Raw genomic sequence first — 16,331 nt, 5'->3', positions numbered from 1 at the left:
TCAGAAGCATCTGGTAGTGGCAGTGAACCTCACAGATCAGAAGTGTCCTACCTGGTGAGAAGGGTGTTAGGGGAGGGTGGCAGTGACAGGCTGCAGAGCTGTCCCATGGGGTTCTTTTGTCTTACAATCTGGCATTACCAGGGGACCGTTGTGTGCCAGGCATGATGTGAGTATCACTGAGCAGTTGCCTTCAGCTACACGATTAGCGATTTGATTTCCCAGAAGGTAGAAGCAGCAGTGAGGGGCACTGGTACTTTGGACTCAAGTCTGACAAATGAGGAATTGGTTGGCCAAGTAGAAATGATGGGAAATTTTGGTGAGAATGAAAACATCATCTTGGAATTGGGGAAGGGAATTAAAAGGCATGAGCAGATGTCTTCTCTTGACTAGAAGAAGACAAATGATTTCAGTTGAGGGGGAAAAGTACCTAAGGATCCGTGATCTGAAAGGAGTCAAAACCAAGTCTAAAGAATAAGGGTGCTCTTGAAAATGAAATTCTGGCATGTCAACTGCTCGGGGCGTGAGAAGGAAGAAGACGATGAAAGAATATGATGAAGCTGTTGAGGGGACATTCTCTGAGGAGCTCCATTTTTAAATAGACCTTTTTAAATATAAAAGTAACACATGCTTAATAGAGAGAATTAGGAAATAAAGAATGAAAAGGAGACAGTAAACATCACCTGTCATTTGGTTGAGTGACAGTTGCTATTTTTATGTTGCATTATAATATTTTTCCATAAGTTGTTTGAGATTGTAATATATATGTCCACATGTTATGTGGTGATTTTTCCATATGTATCGATACTTTTTATAAATATTATGTTTTGGGCTGCATCATTTCCTACCAGAGATGTTGTTTATAGATTCCTTAACTATTTCCTTATGGATGTTCCCAGTTTTTTAAACTATTAAACATAATTACTGCAGTGAACATCTTTGTGCACAGTTTCTCTTTGTCTGAAATTATTTTCTTAAGGTAAATTCCCCAAAAATAAAAACAAACAAAAAAAAGGTAAATTCCCCAAAGTTAACATTTATAGGGCCCTTGAACTATCACCACATTATTTATCAGAAGGATCATGCCAGTTTATCTTCCCACTGTTTTCTGTGTACCAGTCTAATGAGCTCAGATTTTTTAAGAGGATGAAAGAACAACTAACTGGAAATAAAATTTTTTTTAAATACAAAAAATGAAATTTTGCCATTTGCAACAACATGGATATACCCAGCAGGTATTTTGCTAAGTGAAATAAATCAGAAAGAGAAAGGCAAATACTGTATAATATCATTTATATGTAGAATCTAAAACGTACAACCTACTGGTGAATATAACAAAAAAAGCAATAGACCCACAGGTGTAGAGAAGAAATTAGTGGTCACCAGTGGAGAGGATGGGGAGGGAGGGGAAAAGATAGGAGGAAGGGAACAAGAAGTACAAACTACTAAATGTAAAATAAGCTATAAGGATATATTATACAATACAGAGAATATGGCCAATATTTTATAATAACTATATGTGGAGTATAATCTTTAAAGATTGTGAATTACTGTATACTTACATAATATCCTACATCAACTATACGTCAGCAAAAAAATTTTTGGATTATATAATGGAGAGATTTTTTTTTTTAACTTTATTTTGTATTTGAGTATGGCTGATTCAGAGAAGACAATGGCACCCCACTCCAGTACTCTTGCCTGGAAAATCCCATGGACGGAGGAGCCTGGAAGGCTGCAGTCCATGGGGTTGCTGAGAGTCAGACACGACTGAGCGACTTCACTTTCACTTTTCACTTTCATGCATTGGAGAAGGAAATGGCAACCCACTCCAGTGTTCTTGCCTGGAGAATCCCAGGGACGGGGGAGCCTGGTGGGCTGCCGTCTATGGGGTCACACAGAGTTGGACACGACTGAAGCAACTTAGCAGCAGCAGCATGGCTGATTAACAATGTGATAGTTTCAAGTGAACAGCGAAGGGACTCAGCCATACATATACATGTATCATTCTCCCTCAAACTCCCCTCCTATCCAGCCTGCCACATAACACTGAGCAGAGCCCCATGTGCCATACAGTAGGTCCTTGTTGGTTATCCATTTTAAATACAGCAGTGTGTACATGTCCATCCCAGACTCCCTAACTATCCCTTCTCCCGCCCCCTCCAGCAACCATAAGTTTGTCCTCCAGGTCTGTGAGTCTCTTTCTGTTTTGTAAGTTCATTTGTATCCTTTCTTTTCAGATTCCACGTATAAGGGATGTCATACGATATTTCTCTTAAAGGAGAGATTTTTTTTTTAATCTCTAGAATGTTAAAGCTAAGTGAGCTAAAAACAATGGGAGATACTTAAGAAAATGGTGTGTTTGGAGGGGCAGTAAGAGAACAAGTGTGGTCTCAGCACACAGACTGAGTTGGTGGCAAAGAGAAAACAAAACTGGACAACTTCTCTCTTTCCTCCCCCTCTTCCATCAAGGAGGGTGATTGTCAGACCGAAACAGGTAGTACAAACTGCCATAAGGGAATTGAAGCCCAAGGCAGATGAGTTGATTATAGAAATGAATCTAAGTCGTTCTAAATAGATTTGAGGCTCTTGGCCCAGACAGATGACGTCCCAGAATAGAGAATTTACAAGGGTCAAGGGTCGCTGATAGTGCTCCCTAAGGTTTGCAGGAAATGGAAGAGATCCTAAAAGAGAAAATACGAACCACTGTTTACCCTACGCTCAGAAAAGGAGAAAAGGGAGTATGTACAGACTAAAAATAGCTGACCTGATACAACTTACAGATGAAATTTAGGAGAGATTTTCAAACATGTATGTTATGAGCACTTAGGGAAAAGTTATTCCTTAGGATCCAATCACCTTCTCCCTTTTTTCATCTTATTCAATAAAGGTGCTATAGATTTTGTAGTTATTGTGTTTCTGGACATCAAGAAAGCATTTTATTTGAATTTTGGATGGTTCCTTTTATGGCTGAACTAGAAAGATGTAGTCTAAATACTGGAGTAGTTAGGTAGGTTGATAATTGAACACCTGTATGCAAATGGAGCCGGGGCTTCCCAGGTGGCACAGTGGTAAAGAATCCAGCTGCCACGCGGGAGATGTGGGTTATATCCCTGGGTCAGTAAGATCCCCTGGAGAAGGGAATAGCTACTCATTCCAGTATTTTTGCCTGGAGAATTCCATGGACAGAGGAGCCTAGTGGGCTGCTGTTCATGGGGTTGCAAAGACTCGGACGCAACTGAGAGCATGCACACACACCCCCCAAATGGAGCCAATAACTTGACCAGTATCCATCTAAAAGGAGGTGGCTGGTTTGTCACCAGAAGGCTCTCTTCTCAGCCCTCAGCTAATCAGCACTTTGTCAGGAACCTGTTGAGGTAATGGATGCTTATCAAAGGCAAAGTTGACATGAATCTGTGAAGTATAGATAATACTAGGTATAGGTCTCGGTCTGGAGGGACTGCTGCAGGCTGGAATGGTGATGGAAAATGGCAAGGTAAAAATCTACTACTGGTTAATACACTTTCTTCACAGGTGGGTTATAAACAGCAGCTATATATGTGCAGGATAGGGAGATTATAAAAATAATCATGGTGGTAACTATAAAATGCTCACTCTGTGCCAAATTCTGTCCTTTGTATCTTCTATCATCATTGTATCATCTTACTCTATACTAGCTTTATGGAATCTGCACATTTGACAAACATATCATCTGTGATTCAGTGGCACTCGCTTGTCAACTTGAGAGTTGTCCTCATTCTCCAGTTGAGGCAGGTGAGACACAGGTTAAGAAACTTGTGCGAGGTCACACAGCAGGGACACAGAATTTCCGAGCTGGTGCCTTGGGCCTACTTGCTTAAATACTGTGAAAGTTCACACAATCACTGAAACTTCTCTGTCTCTCTCCATTTTTTAAATCCTGAATTTAATTTAATGTCCTGCCAAAACACCAAAATAACCTTAGACAGAGAGGCAAGGAATTAATAAATAGGAACTTCGGACCGACTGGGTTCAAATGTTGGCTCTTCCACTGGGTGTGTGACTTTGGCCAAGTCGCTTAACTTCCTAGTGTTCCAGTTTTCTCCTCTGTAAATAAGGATGGTGAATGTTTCTATTGTATAGGATCCCTGTGGGGATTACACAAGTTACAAACAGAAGACATTTAGAACAGCACCTGGCACACAATAAATGCTTCTAAGTGTTTGCTGTTCCAGACATCCCTGGGTATCCACGTGGCAGAGGGCTTCTAGGACCCCACCCCCACCCCCGCTAGATACTAAAATCCATAGATGCTCAAGCCCCTTACATAAAATCGCATAGTATTTGCATATAACCTACACATACCTTCCCATGTACTTTAAGTCATCTCTAGATAACTTTATAATTCTCGCACAATGTAAATGCTACGTAATCTGTTGTGACTACGATGTAAACACAGTGTGAATAGTTGCCAACACAGAGCAAATGCGAGCTATGCCTTCGGGAGCTTTCCGAAATTTTTTTATTCTGAATATTTTTGATCCGAGGGTGGTTGAATGTGGAACCTCAGTCTAAGGGGCCACTTGAGAATCCATATGGTGGGGTGTTGAGTGGGTCTGATTTTCAGTCCCAGCCCCACCAATTCCATTTATTGTATACTGCAGTTTTCTCCTCTATAAAATGAGAAGAATTATCACTGTAGTGAACACTTGCGTGAATGCTCAATGTCCGCTATTATTATGAATAAAAACATTGCCCAGAGATAGAAAAGTTCTAGTCCTGGCTCTGGTACTGTGTTTAGGAATGGGAGCCACAGAGGATCTCAGGAGGAGGCAGGCAGGCTGGTGAGGCTCTGAAAAAGGCAGTATTGAACCTCTGTGTGGACCAATAAAGGATGTTTAATCCAAAGGCAAGATAACTAAGCAAGGAAGTGATAGCTCTCCTCACTGTCAAAGGTGACAGAATGGTTCTTTGTCATCAGATTAAGTTATGAGACCCCATGGGAGGTTGGAAAGAGTTAGGGAACCTGGGGCAGCTTGAGGAGGGTTCAAACTCAACTTTTCCCAGCTTCAGTTTCCTCATGAGTCGGATGGGTGGGGGTTGCCTTCTGTCTTCTGCTTCTGTCCTCTAAGCCACTGATTCTGCAGCCAATTTCTGTGTATACAGAACATTTAGGATAAAGGCTGCTTCTGATGAATGTTTACTACAGCGAAAGAGCTTGAATTGAGTATTATGCAAACCAGCAAAATCCTCTAATGACTCTGAGCCCCTATTTCCTCATCTTTCAACTTGAAGTGAGACTGCAGTGGGTTTCACAGGGCTTTTTGGAGAATAACCTGAGGTCATCCACGTGAGAGCACCTTCTTAAAATGTTATGTTTATTATTGGGTAATTATAACCCATTACCAGGTTATAAATTTTCAATAATTAGAATATAATAAAAACACTCATAAGCACCTACATCTATTTAAAGTAACTTAATCTGTTTTCCATGATTCAGAGGAGCCTTCAGGAAGTTACAGAGTCTCTGGGTCATGGTCGTGAGCATGGAGTTGCTCTGTAGAAAAAGGTCCTGGCTGCTTAAGTTCTTTGGATTTTAGGATTCATATTAAGTGGAAGCATGTTGACCATATTAAACCCAGAATGGAATAGAGATCACATACTCTAAGCCCCTCATTTAACAGATGAAACCACTGAACCACAGAGAAACTGAGTGACTGGCCCAGAAACACATGTTATTTAATGGCAGACCTGGGAGTAAGATCCAGGTCCCTGACTCCCGGCACGCTTTCCATCATTAGTTTAAACACAACTCAGAAAGTCTGAAATGAGGCTAAGCGTGTACTGATGAACGTGGCTGCTCCTTTGAACGTGGAATTGGAGAACTATCAGAAGGAAGTTTATGGGTCTGGGTATGTCATTAAAGGGTACGGCCCCATGAACTTGACTTGACCGACTTGGGGAAAAAAAAAAAGTGCGGTGGAATGCTTAGTAATTTTCTTAAGCATAGCAGTTCATTTCTTCTGTATAAAATCATTCTCAGCTACCCTCTGAAATTAAATGACATTCCAAATGCGGGTCTTAGGGTGGCTTTCGCAGGCTTGTTATGTGCACAGGGAGCAACATGATGTAGGTACAGTATAATAATGGTCTCTGTCTTTTTTCTTTTCACTAATGATCATTAACATTTATGTTCTCTAACTTTATTGTTTTTTAAAAAAAAATGTATTTATTTGACTTTGCCGGGGTTTGGTTGTGGCATGCTGGCTCTAATTCCTTGACCAGCGATCAAACCTAGGCCCCCTGTATTGGGAGCTGGGAGTCAGCCACTTGACCATCAGGGAAGTCCCTTTGTTCATGTTGCAAGAGATAAGTGTGAAACAAGCTACATGTGGTGCATTCCTCTCTAGTCTTGCCCTGTGTGCTGTTACACTGCTGCTGCTGCTGCTGCTGTTAAGTCGCTGCAGTCGTGTCCGACTCTGTGCGACCCCGTAGATGGCAGCCCACCAGGCTCCCCCGTCCCTGGGATTCTCCAGGCAAGAACACTGGAGTGGGTTGCCATTTCCTTCTCCAATGCATGAAAGTGAAAAGTGAAAGTGAAGTCGCTCAGTTGTGTCCGACCCTCAGCAACCCCATGGACTGCAGCTTACCAGGCTCCTCCGCCCATGGGATTTTCCAGGCAAGAGTACTGTAGCAGCTGTCTACTCAGGATCAGTGTCTACGCAGCAAGTGCCTGTGAGCAAGTAGCTGGTGATGGAAAGCCTTCCTGGATGAGTTAAAAGCAGAGTCTCGCCTCCACCTCCTTACTCTTCCCTTGTATAAATGTATTTCTCCAGGGATCTACAGGATTTTTTGCTCTATTTTTAGTTCGTTGATAACTTGAGAAACCTCCCAGGATCAAAATCTTGAATAGGGAGGGTTCAGTTCACTCAGTTTTTTCTGAATCCCTAATAGATGTTGAAAATGAATCTGAATGGGAAGTACGTGGGTCAGAGACTGCCCACGGGCTTTCTCTAGTTGTGGTGAGCAGGCGCTGCTCTCCAGGTGCGGTGCACGGGCCTCTCCCTGCAGTGGCTTCTCCTCTTGCAGAGCTGGGCTCTCGGGCTTCAGTAGTTGCACACGGGCTTAGCTGTCCTACGGCACTGTGGAATCTTCCCAGCCCAGGGACTGAACCCATGTTCCCCTGCATTGGCAGGCAGATTCTTAACAACTGAACCACCCGGGAAGTCCCGAACACCAGAGTTTATTATCAAGCCTCTTTCCAGCTCAGTGAATGTGTCCACATTCTCTCCTTGGAAGAGCGGTGGTGATTCTGATAAGTTTATAGCCTGGCCTCCAGCAGGTAGCTTGGTCTGTCGGGGTCACTTTTGTAAAACTGCTGGAATCGCCATGGTGTTTCCTGAACTGACTGGGACTCACCGGGTCCCCTGAGCCCACAAGCCCAGAGCCTTCAGTGGGTCCCCTGGCGAGGGAGTTTCCGCGTTATGGTTTTGCTTGCTTCAGGGGCTGGGCTGTAGGAGAGATTAATGGGAAGTGAAAAGAGAAACAGTTGTTCTCAACCGGCAGGTCTGTTTGGAGTGTGTGACTCTTCTTGTATTTAGGGAAAAGATTACTCATGAGTATTTTCTTCCGTAGAATATAAAGAACCTCAAATTACTACTTGCGTCCCCCACCCCCTTCTCACCCGCCTCTCTTGTTTCAGTGACTCCTCTGCAGAAACTTCAGCATTTCACTCTCGTTTCCCCTCCCGAGTGGGATTCGGTTCTGTGTTTGCCTTGGCACTCGCACTGCCAATAAGCAGCCCCATCCTTTTTCCTGTTTCTGACTGAGCGTCTTCTGCTCTGTGGCCCTCTCGCCACCAGGCACCTCCTTCGGCCACGCTTGGCCAGTCCTCACATTTGTCCCCAAAGGGCTGGCTGTGCTCTGGCTGTTCGTGTGAAGGAGAAGAAAAGCCCCTAATAACTAGTCGCCCCGCTGTTCCTCTTCAGAGGTGACACCATGACTGTGGAAGCCAACTCTTAAGGCCTTTCTTCACTGGTTCAGAAGTTGAGATCTTGCTGAGCTGTTTTCATGCCCATCCCCACCTCCCTGTGGTCCCAGATACGCATCTTTAAAGTCATTGGAAAGAGATGGGGTACCTCTTATGTCCAAGAACCATTTTTTTTAACTTTTTAAACCATTTTTTAAACTTTTAAGAATACAGTTCTTAAAGATTACAGTTTTCACCGAATAGTGGCTATATTTCCCCATCTTGTACCACACGTCCTTGAGCCTGTACATCCTTCGTGCCTCCCACTTCACCCACCCCTATGTTGCCCCCCTGCCACTAGTAACTACTAGTTTCTTCTCTATGCCTATCAGTCTGCTTCTGTTTTGTTATATTCACTAGTTTGTTATATTTTTCACATTCCACATATAGGTGATATCATACATTATTTGCCTTCCTCCAGTTTATTTCACTTAGCATAAGGCCCTCCAAGTCCATCCATGTCCAAGGACCATTTTTCATAGGCATTGCTTCTTGGCCCAGTCAAGAGTCCAAACCAAAACCTTGAGTTCTTTAATTGCTGTGTGTATTCTAAAGATCATAGAGCAGTAACATATTGCATGGTATTATTTTACAGTGCCCCTTTATTCCCTATGTGACCAAAAAAATTATGACACGTAAAAACCAAGAAAAAAACCTCTATGTTCTGTATTAGTCACTCAGTCGTGTCCAACTGTTTGTGACCCCATGGACTGTAGCCCACCAGGCTCTTCTATCCATGGAATTCTCCAGGCAGGAATACTGGAGTAGGTAGCCATTCCCTGCTCCAGGGGCTCTTTCCCAGCCAGGGATTGAACCTGGGTCTTCTGCAAAGCAAGTAGATTCTTTACCATCTGAGCCACCAGGGAAGCTCATCCCTAATTTCAGTGCCCATAGTTCTTGATCCATGCCCAACACAGTGGACCAGTTTCAGAAGGACTCCCCGAGAGTTCAAGGAAACCAGCTGCCATTCCGTAAAATTAGACTTTGCAAAGGAGCCTGAAAGACAGAGCCACTAGTCCTGCCCAGAGGCCCTGGATCTTCTCAAGGGCACTGAGCTATTCCATTTCCTCATCCACCCAGGAGGAAAAGTAGCCCATCCAAATAGACCAGTTCTTTGTGATGCCTGACAGGTGAAAGGTCCTTTCCAGGGTCAGACGGAAGGACGCTGTCAGAGCACACTCACAGAGTCCCCTTAGCAAGTTTAAGTAACCACCAGTAAATAACAGACTGAAGTTCCTCTTAACAAATATTGATTCTGTTGTATTTGAGAGCTATTAGTTCATACAGTATTTTAGAGAATAATGCACTCTTGAGCATCTGGCTTTAACCCATCAGTTCTCAAACAGTTGGTTTCAGGATTTCTTTCGATCCTTTAAAATTATTGAAGACCTCCAAAATGCTTTGCTCATGTGCCTTTTATCTATCTATGTGTACTGTATTGGAAATTAAAACCAAAGATTTTTACTATTTGTTGTAATATATATCAAAATATGTGTCAACTCGCTAAAAAGTAATAAGCCAAGTATATGTTAACATAAATATGTATTTATGAATATGTTTTCCAAAACCAAAAGAAAATCAGTGAAAAAGTGGCATTGTCTTACATTTTTGCAAGTCTTTTTAATGTCTGGCTTCATTTTAAAAAAGGCTGGATTCTTCTGTCTGCTTTAATATCACATGCTGTGTAGCTGCTAGGAAATTCCACTGTATGCTCATGAAAGATTGAGAATAGAACAACAACAGAAGAAACAAATAACCTCTTCATATTGTTACAAAGAGTTTCAACTTCTTAGACACCCTGAGATGGTCTTGGAAGGGTGCCTGGTTCACACTTTGAGAATCACTGTTCTCTAAACCACTCGTATGATATGTCAAAGGTTTCCCACAACCAGAGAATAAAATAAAAACACAGACTCACAGTCAGGCTTCCAGACAGAGATCCAGCCTGAGCCATCCTCTTGGCCCCAGGGGCTGCCCTCCCTCCAACCCACTCCTGGTCCTACTCAGAGTTCAAGTGCCACCCCCACCAGGAAGTTCTAACATGAACAAGTACCTGTTATCCTTACCTTGCCCTCTCATTCCCAGAGGCTAGGCTGATAGTGTCCCCGAGACAAGTGAGTTGCTCCTTCTGGAAGAAGTTGCAGGGAACACTATATTATTTGGCATCTCTGGCAGGTCAAGCCCCATTCTGGAACATTCTCACTTCAAAAGGACACTGGGCTGCCATCAAATCAGTTCTGTGCATGGAATTCTCCATGTAAGAATACTGGAGTGGGTTGTCATGTCATACTCCATGGGATCTTCCCGACCCAGGGATCAAACCCAGGTCTCCTGCATTGCAGGCAGATGCTTTACCTTCTGAGCCACCAGGGAAGCACAGGGAAGCCCTGTGGATTCTAGAGTTGCCTCCAAAGCCCACTGACATTATTATGACTCTGCATCTCCTCAGGTGCTTCAGGCCCCCATAGAGCTGCACCTTCAGAACAGACTGGGAATCCACATACCCCTGGCACTGGAGCTGGGCAAGGAAGAACAGGGCTGTGAGACCTATGGTTCGTTAAAGACAAAAAAAGCGATTCTTTCCCCCCCACAAACACATTTTGCCTCTAAATAAATTCATTTGATACACACTTTGACACTCATGCAGCCAGAGCTCTACCTGAGGTTCAGAGTTGAACCCTAAGGGCTCTTCAGACATGGAGACTCAGTTTTGTTAACCATTCAAAAATCTTTTCCCTTTATTTCGGCTGTCTAACTGATGAGATCTTTTTTCTCTCTTTTCTTTCTGCCTTGCTCTCTCTCCAACAGGCTTGCAGCCCATGTTCTGGAGCAGAGATGACGTAGCCCAGTGGCTCAAGTGGGCTGAAAACGAGTTTTCTCTAAGGCCGATTGACAGCAACACGTTTGAGATGAACGGCAAGGCTCTCCTACTTCTGACCAAAGAGGACTTTCGCTACCGGTCTCCTCATTCAGGTGAGAGGCTGGACTCTGGACCTGGGCTCAGCCCAGGAAGTCTGGTCTCCAGCACTGGCCTTTGTCACCACCCACCCTCCCAGGAGATCTCCACGTCAGGTCACCGTGAATGCAAGGACGGTGACCCTGCTTAGTGGAGGGTGGATCCTGCTGACCAGGGCCAGTGTGAGGGGAGAAGAGGAAGGGTTTCCAGGTCCAGGAGAGACTTTCAGGAGAAGTGACCTAGTTCAGACCTATAGACCCTGGAACTTTAGGGATTCAAGTGTACCACCATATAAGGAAGAAAATCTGTTCTTGCCCTTTCTCTCCACCTTACTTCTGATTCTGAAGCCTTTCAGAAGAGATGCTTGAGAGTGAGTATAGAATGCAAACTGCTCAGTTCAAAACAAAGACAGGAGAGGGCAGGGAATGAGTGGTGCTGAGGCAGGAGGAGTAGAAGGGGAAGGAGAAACAAGCGAATGGGTGAGAAGGGCTGGGAAGGTAGAGATCCTTGTAACTCAGGCAGCTTGAGACCCAAATTCAAAGGGCTTTACGTGATTTCTTTTGGAAGTTGTGAATTTTTTGAACTAACGAATCTTATATTGAATAGTTTGTGTGTTGGTATTAGTCGCTCAATCATGTCCAACTCTTGCAACCACATGGATGATAGCCCGCCAGGCTGCTCTGTCCATGGGATTCTTAAGGCAAGAATCCTGCAGTGGGTTGCCATTCTCTTCTCCAGGGGATCTTCCCAGCCCAGGGATCAAACCTAGGTTTCCTGCATTGCCGGCACATTCTTTACCATCTGAGCCACCAGGGAAACCCAAATAGTTTGTGCAACTCTTGAAGGATACAAGTGACCGTTCCCTCTGGCACATCTAACAAGAAAGATTTATCTAAATAAGGGCTTCTAAAACCACATGGAAAAGTTTCCTTCAGTAAGAAGCTTTGGTACCTGCAAAATGTATTGCTGATACGGATAAGAACTCAAACAGACTTTGTAATTTCATTTCTCACACTTGATGGATATTTTTTTCTTAAATTTTTTGTGATGTGGACCATTTCCAAAGTCTTTATTGAATTTGTTACAATATTGCCTCTGTGTTATGTTTTGGCCAGAAGGCATGTGGGATCTTAGCTCCCCGACCAGGGATTGAACCCGCTCCCCTTGTGTTGGAAGGTGAAGTCTTCACCACTGAACCACCGAGGAAGTCCCCTTGATGGATTTTTAGAAGAGGTTTGGGAACTCCACATGTCCAAGGGGAGCCTTGGTCTCGGGTTTCTGCCTCTTGAGGACAGTTATTCGAGGACCCACAGGTCCTGCCTCTGTCAAGTCTCCTTGCTGCCCCCACTTTGATGTCATTTGTCTGGCAGAGACCCTTTCTTCCTTGACTTAAGGGCAAAGGTCCCACACAAGGTCTTGGCTTTGTCCCCAACTATGTTCACCCTTATTTACTCCTGGAGGCCGGCCAGGAGTTAATAAACTAGCTAACCGTCCTGAGGAAACGGCCTGTCACACAGGGCAAGATAAGGATGTGTATAGAACTATAGTGTCGCCCCAGCTCTTCCCAGTTGCAGCAGAACCGTTTAGAAGAGGAAATGATAAAAGGGAAGTTTCCCGCAGAAGTACAGATGTTCGTGGAAACTTGAAAACTTCTACAGCTGAAAACCAGGGCACTGTGAAGGTTTTAGAAGGGACACAGACATACTTGAAACATTTCATCTTCCATCATTGATTCTTTCTGTAGCCTCAGGATAAGAAAACTGTAAAACAACAATATAAATAAAACCAACCTGAAAGGAACCTTGAGAGTTCCTTTTAATTTAATGCAAAAACACTTCCCTTTTCTGTTCCAGTGGAAACTTAGAGATTAAACTCAAAGGGGCAAGGTTACCCAACTGAAAGGAAAAGTACAGTAGCTCATCAGTGTTCAGGAAAAGTCACTCATGTCGGGCAAACAAAGGAAAACACAATGATGCGTTTTAAGTTGACTTGATTTAGACCTTGGGCATGCTTTCCTCTTTGTAAATCTGCCTCTGCCTCCCCTCATATCTCAGGTATGCCCCCCCTTTTTTTTTAACTTTCTCTTTTGTGCTGGTTCCCTGGTGGCTCAGAGGTTAAAGCGTCTGCCTCCAATGCGGGAGACCCGGGTTCGACCCTGGGTCGGGAAGATCCCCTGGAGAAGTAAATGGCAACCCACTCCAGTATTCTTGCCTGGAGAATCCCATGGACTAAGGAGCCTGGTGGGCTGCAGTCCATGGGGTCACAAAGAATTGGACATGACTGAGTGACTTTACTTACTTACTTATAGCCGATTAACAGTGATGCAGTAGTTTCAGGTGGACAGCAAAGGGGCTTAGTCATACATATACATATGTCCATTCTCCTCCAAACTCCCTTCTTATCCAGGCTGCCACAGAAACATTGTCAGGTGCTCCTTTTTGTTGCTGATTTTTTATTTCTCCAGTGACCTCTCAACTTTCCTTAAAGCTGGGAGCAGAGACATACCAAACCTGTCAGTACATCCTTGCCAGTTTGTCGAGTCTTTGCAGGGTGAGCCATGTGGGAGGCTGGAAGGGAGCCTGCCACCCCACTGAAGGCAGGATCACACTGAACCTGAAGGCGGAGGCAGCTGGGGAAGGAGAGAGCAGAACGAATGGGCCTCAGAAAAAGAGTGGAGCTGGTCTGGAACGTGAAAGATGGACTGCATGACCGGTCACTGGAGCAGCGTTAACTTAGTGGGTTTGGGTGGCCGTGAGGAAGCCCACCTGGAGGTGGAAGAGGCAGTGTTAGGCCAGTGCGCTAGTTGGGACATGGTTGTCGTAGCCACAGTTAAGAGAGAGCAGTAGAAATTCATTCTGTGAGTGTTCCCTGAGTAGCTCCATGTCAGAGGACAAGAGAGCTGGCTGAGCAAGTTAAGGGAGAGAGAAGTGGTTTCCAGCTGGGTTGTCAGATGAGGCTCAGTTGTGTGGTAGCCAAGCCAGACTTTGAAAGCTCTGAAAGGTGAGCAAGAAGCAGGAGGGAAAAGGGTTGAAGAGGAAGTGAGACCAGTTCACTTGGAGGAGGACCTTGGAGACAAGTTTTCGTTTGAAACACTGTTCATCATTACTCATCAGCCCTCACCCTTGTCTGCTTGCCTCTTCAAGTTCTGCTCCTTTCTCCAGGAACACTTTCCCTGACTCTCCCGGCCCCACATCCCTGGATCCACTCCACCTTCCTTTCCTCCACATCTCCCTGCCTCAGTCTGGGTGAGGTGCTGGTCCTCATGTTTTTCCCTTTTGGCTGCACCACATGTGGGATCTTACTTCCCTGACAGCGAGTGAACCTGTTCCTCCCGCATTGGAAGCACTGATTCTTAACAGCTGGATTACCAGGGAAGTCCTGTTGATCCTCTTCTGTTCAGTCGCTCAGTTCTGTCCGATTCTTTGTGATCCCATGGACCGCAGCATGCCAGGCATCCCTGTCCTTCACCATCTCCCAGAGCTTGCTCAAACTCATGTCCATCGAGTTGGTGATGCCATCCAGCCATTTCTGTTGTCCCCTTCTCCTCCTGCCTTCAATCTTTCCCACCATCAAGGTCTTTTCTAATGAGTCAGTTCTTTGCATCACGTGGCCAAAGTATTCGAGCTTTAGCATCAGTCCTTCCAATGAATATTCAGGACTGATTTCCTTTAGGATGGACTGGTTGGATCTCCTTCCAGTCCAAGGGACTCTCAAGAGTCTTCTCCAGCATCAGAATTCAAAAGCATCAGTTCTTTGGCACTCAGCTTTCTTTATGGTCCAATTCTCACATGCATGACTACTGGAAAAATCATAGGTTTGACTAGATGGACCCTTGTCAGTAAAGTAATGTCTCTGCTTTTTAATTTGCTGTCTAGCTTTGTCATAGCTTTTCTTCCAAGGAGCAAGTGTCTTTTGATTTCATGGCTGCAGTCACCATCTGCAGTGATTTTGAAGCCCAAAAGAATAAAGTCTGTCACTGTTTCAATTGTTTCCCTATCTATTTGCCATGAAGTGATGGGACCAGATGCCATAATCTTCATTTTTTGAATGTTGAGTTTTAAGCCAGCTTTTTTACTCTGCTCTTTCATGTTCAAGAGGCTTTTTAGTTCCTCTTTGCTTTCTGCCATGAGGGTGGTATCATCTGCATGTCTGAAGTTATTGATTTCTCCCGGCAATCTTGATTCCAGCCTGTGCTTCATCCAGCCTGGCATCTGGAGTGATGTACTCTGCATATAAGTTAAATAAGCAGGGTGACAATATACAGCCTTGACGTACTCCTTTCCCAGTTTGGAACCAGTCTGTTGTTCCATGTCTGATTCTAACTGTTGCTTCTCGACCTGCATACAAGTTTCTCAGGAGGCAGGTAAGGTGGTCTGGTATTCCCATCTCTTTAAGAATTTTCCACAGTTTGTTTTATCTCAGAACATTTCCTAATTCTGTCATGGCCTCTGACACACATACACAGGGTTCACACTGTGATACATGAGATTGTTTTCTATTCCATATCCTCTCTCAAAGTAGAAAGTTCAGGCTGCGTCCTGTTCAGCTGCCGTGTCTCCAGTGTCTAGCACAGGGCATGACATCTGTTTGGCACTCAATAAATATTAGCTGAATTATGACCCAACCCAAGAGTATCTTACAGCCAGTTAAGGAGTTCGGATGTTATTTTGCAAATAATAGGAAACCACTGAAAGGTTCTGATCAGGAGAAAGATATGATTGAAGCTATCCCTTTGGTAGTTAGTCCCCTACATACGAATGAGTTCTATTCCGAGAGCATATTCGTTAAGTCCAGTTTGTGCATAAGTTCAACATAGTTAGCCTCAGTATCCAACTAACACAATCTGCTATTTAGTACTGTACTGTAATAGGTTTATAATACTTTTCACACAAATAATACATTTAAAAAGCAATAAATAAAGCATTTTTTATCTTAAACTATAGTACCTTGACAGAGAAGGCAGTGGCACCCCACTCTAGTACTCTTGCCTGGAAAATCCTATGGACGGAGGAGCCTGGTGGGCTGTAGGCCATGGGGTCTTTAAGAGTTGAACATGACTGAGTGACTTCACTTTCACTTTTCACTTTCATGCATTGGAGAAGGAAATGGCAACCCACTCCAGTACTCTTGCCTGGAAAATCCCATGGACAGAGGAGTCTGGTGGGCTGCAGTCCATGGGGTCGCTAAGAGTCGGACACGACTGAAGCGACTTAGCAGCAGCAGCAGCAGCATAGTACCTTGAAGAGTATAGTAGTGTAGTCCAACAGCTGGCATACAGGGGCTGGCATCCAGTGAACAGGTAAGAAGAGTTACTGACTGGAGGAGGGAGAGAAGGCAGTAGATGGTGGAACTGAAGGACCATCAGCAATA

The 16,331-nt window shown here is 44.3% G+C and overlaps 1 protein-coding gene across 2 annotated transcripts in view; it reads left to right on the top strand.

Annotated features, from left to right (window-relative positions):
- Positions 1-16,331, top strand: part of ETV6 (ETS variant transcription factor 6) — a 287,175-nt gene that overhangs the window by 219,838 nt on the left and 51,006 nt on the right. For both annotated transcript variants that reach the window (XM_069585674.1, XM_069585673.1), the window contains exon 3: positions 10,814-10,978. In XM_069585674.1, coding sequence (XP_069441775.1) covers positions 10,814-10,978 — 165 coding nt within the window. The remainder of the gene's footprint in view (positions 1-10,813; positions 10,979-16,331) is intronic.

This window comes from Ovis canadensis, chromosome 3, assembly GCF_042477335.2.
Source record: "Ovis canadensis isolate MfBH-ARS-UI-01 breed Bighorn chromosome 3, ARS-UI_OviCan_v2, whole genome shotgun sequence".
NCBI lineage: Eukaryota > Metazoa > Chordata > Mammalia > Artiodactyla > Bovidae > Ovis > Ovis canadensis.
This window is presented reverse-complemented; position numbering and strand designations above follow the sequence as displayed.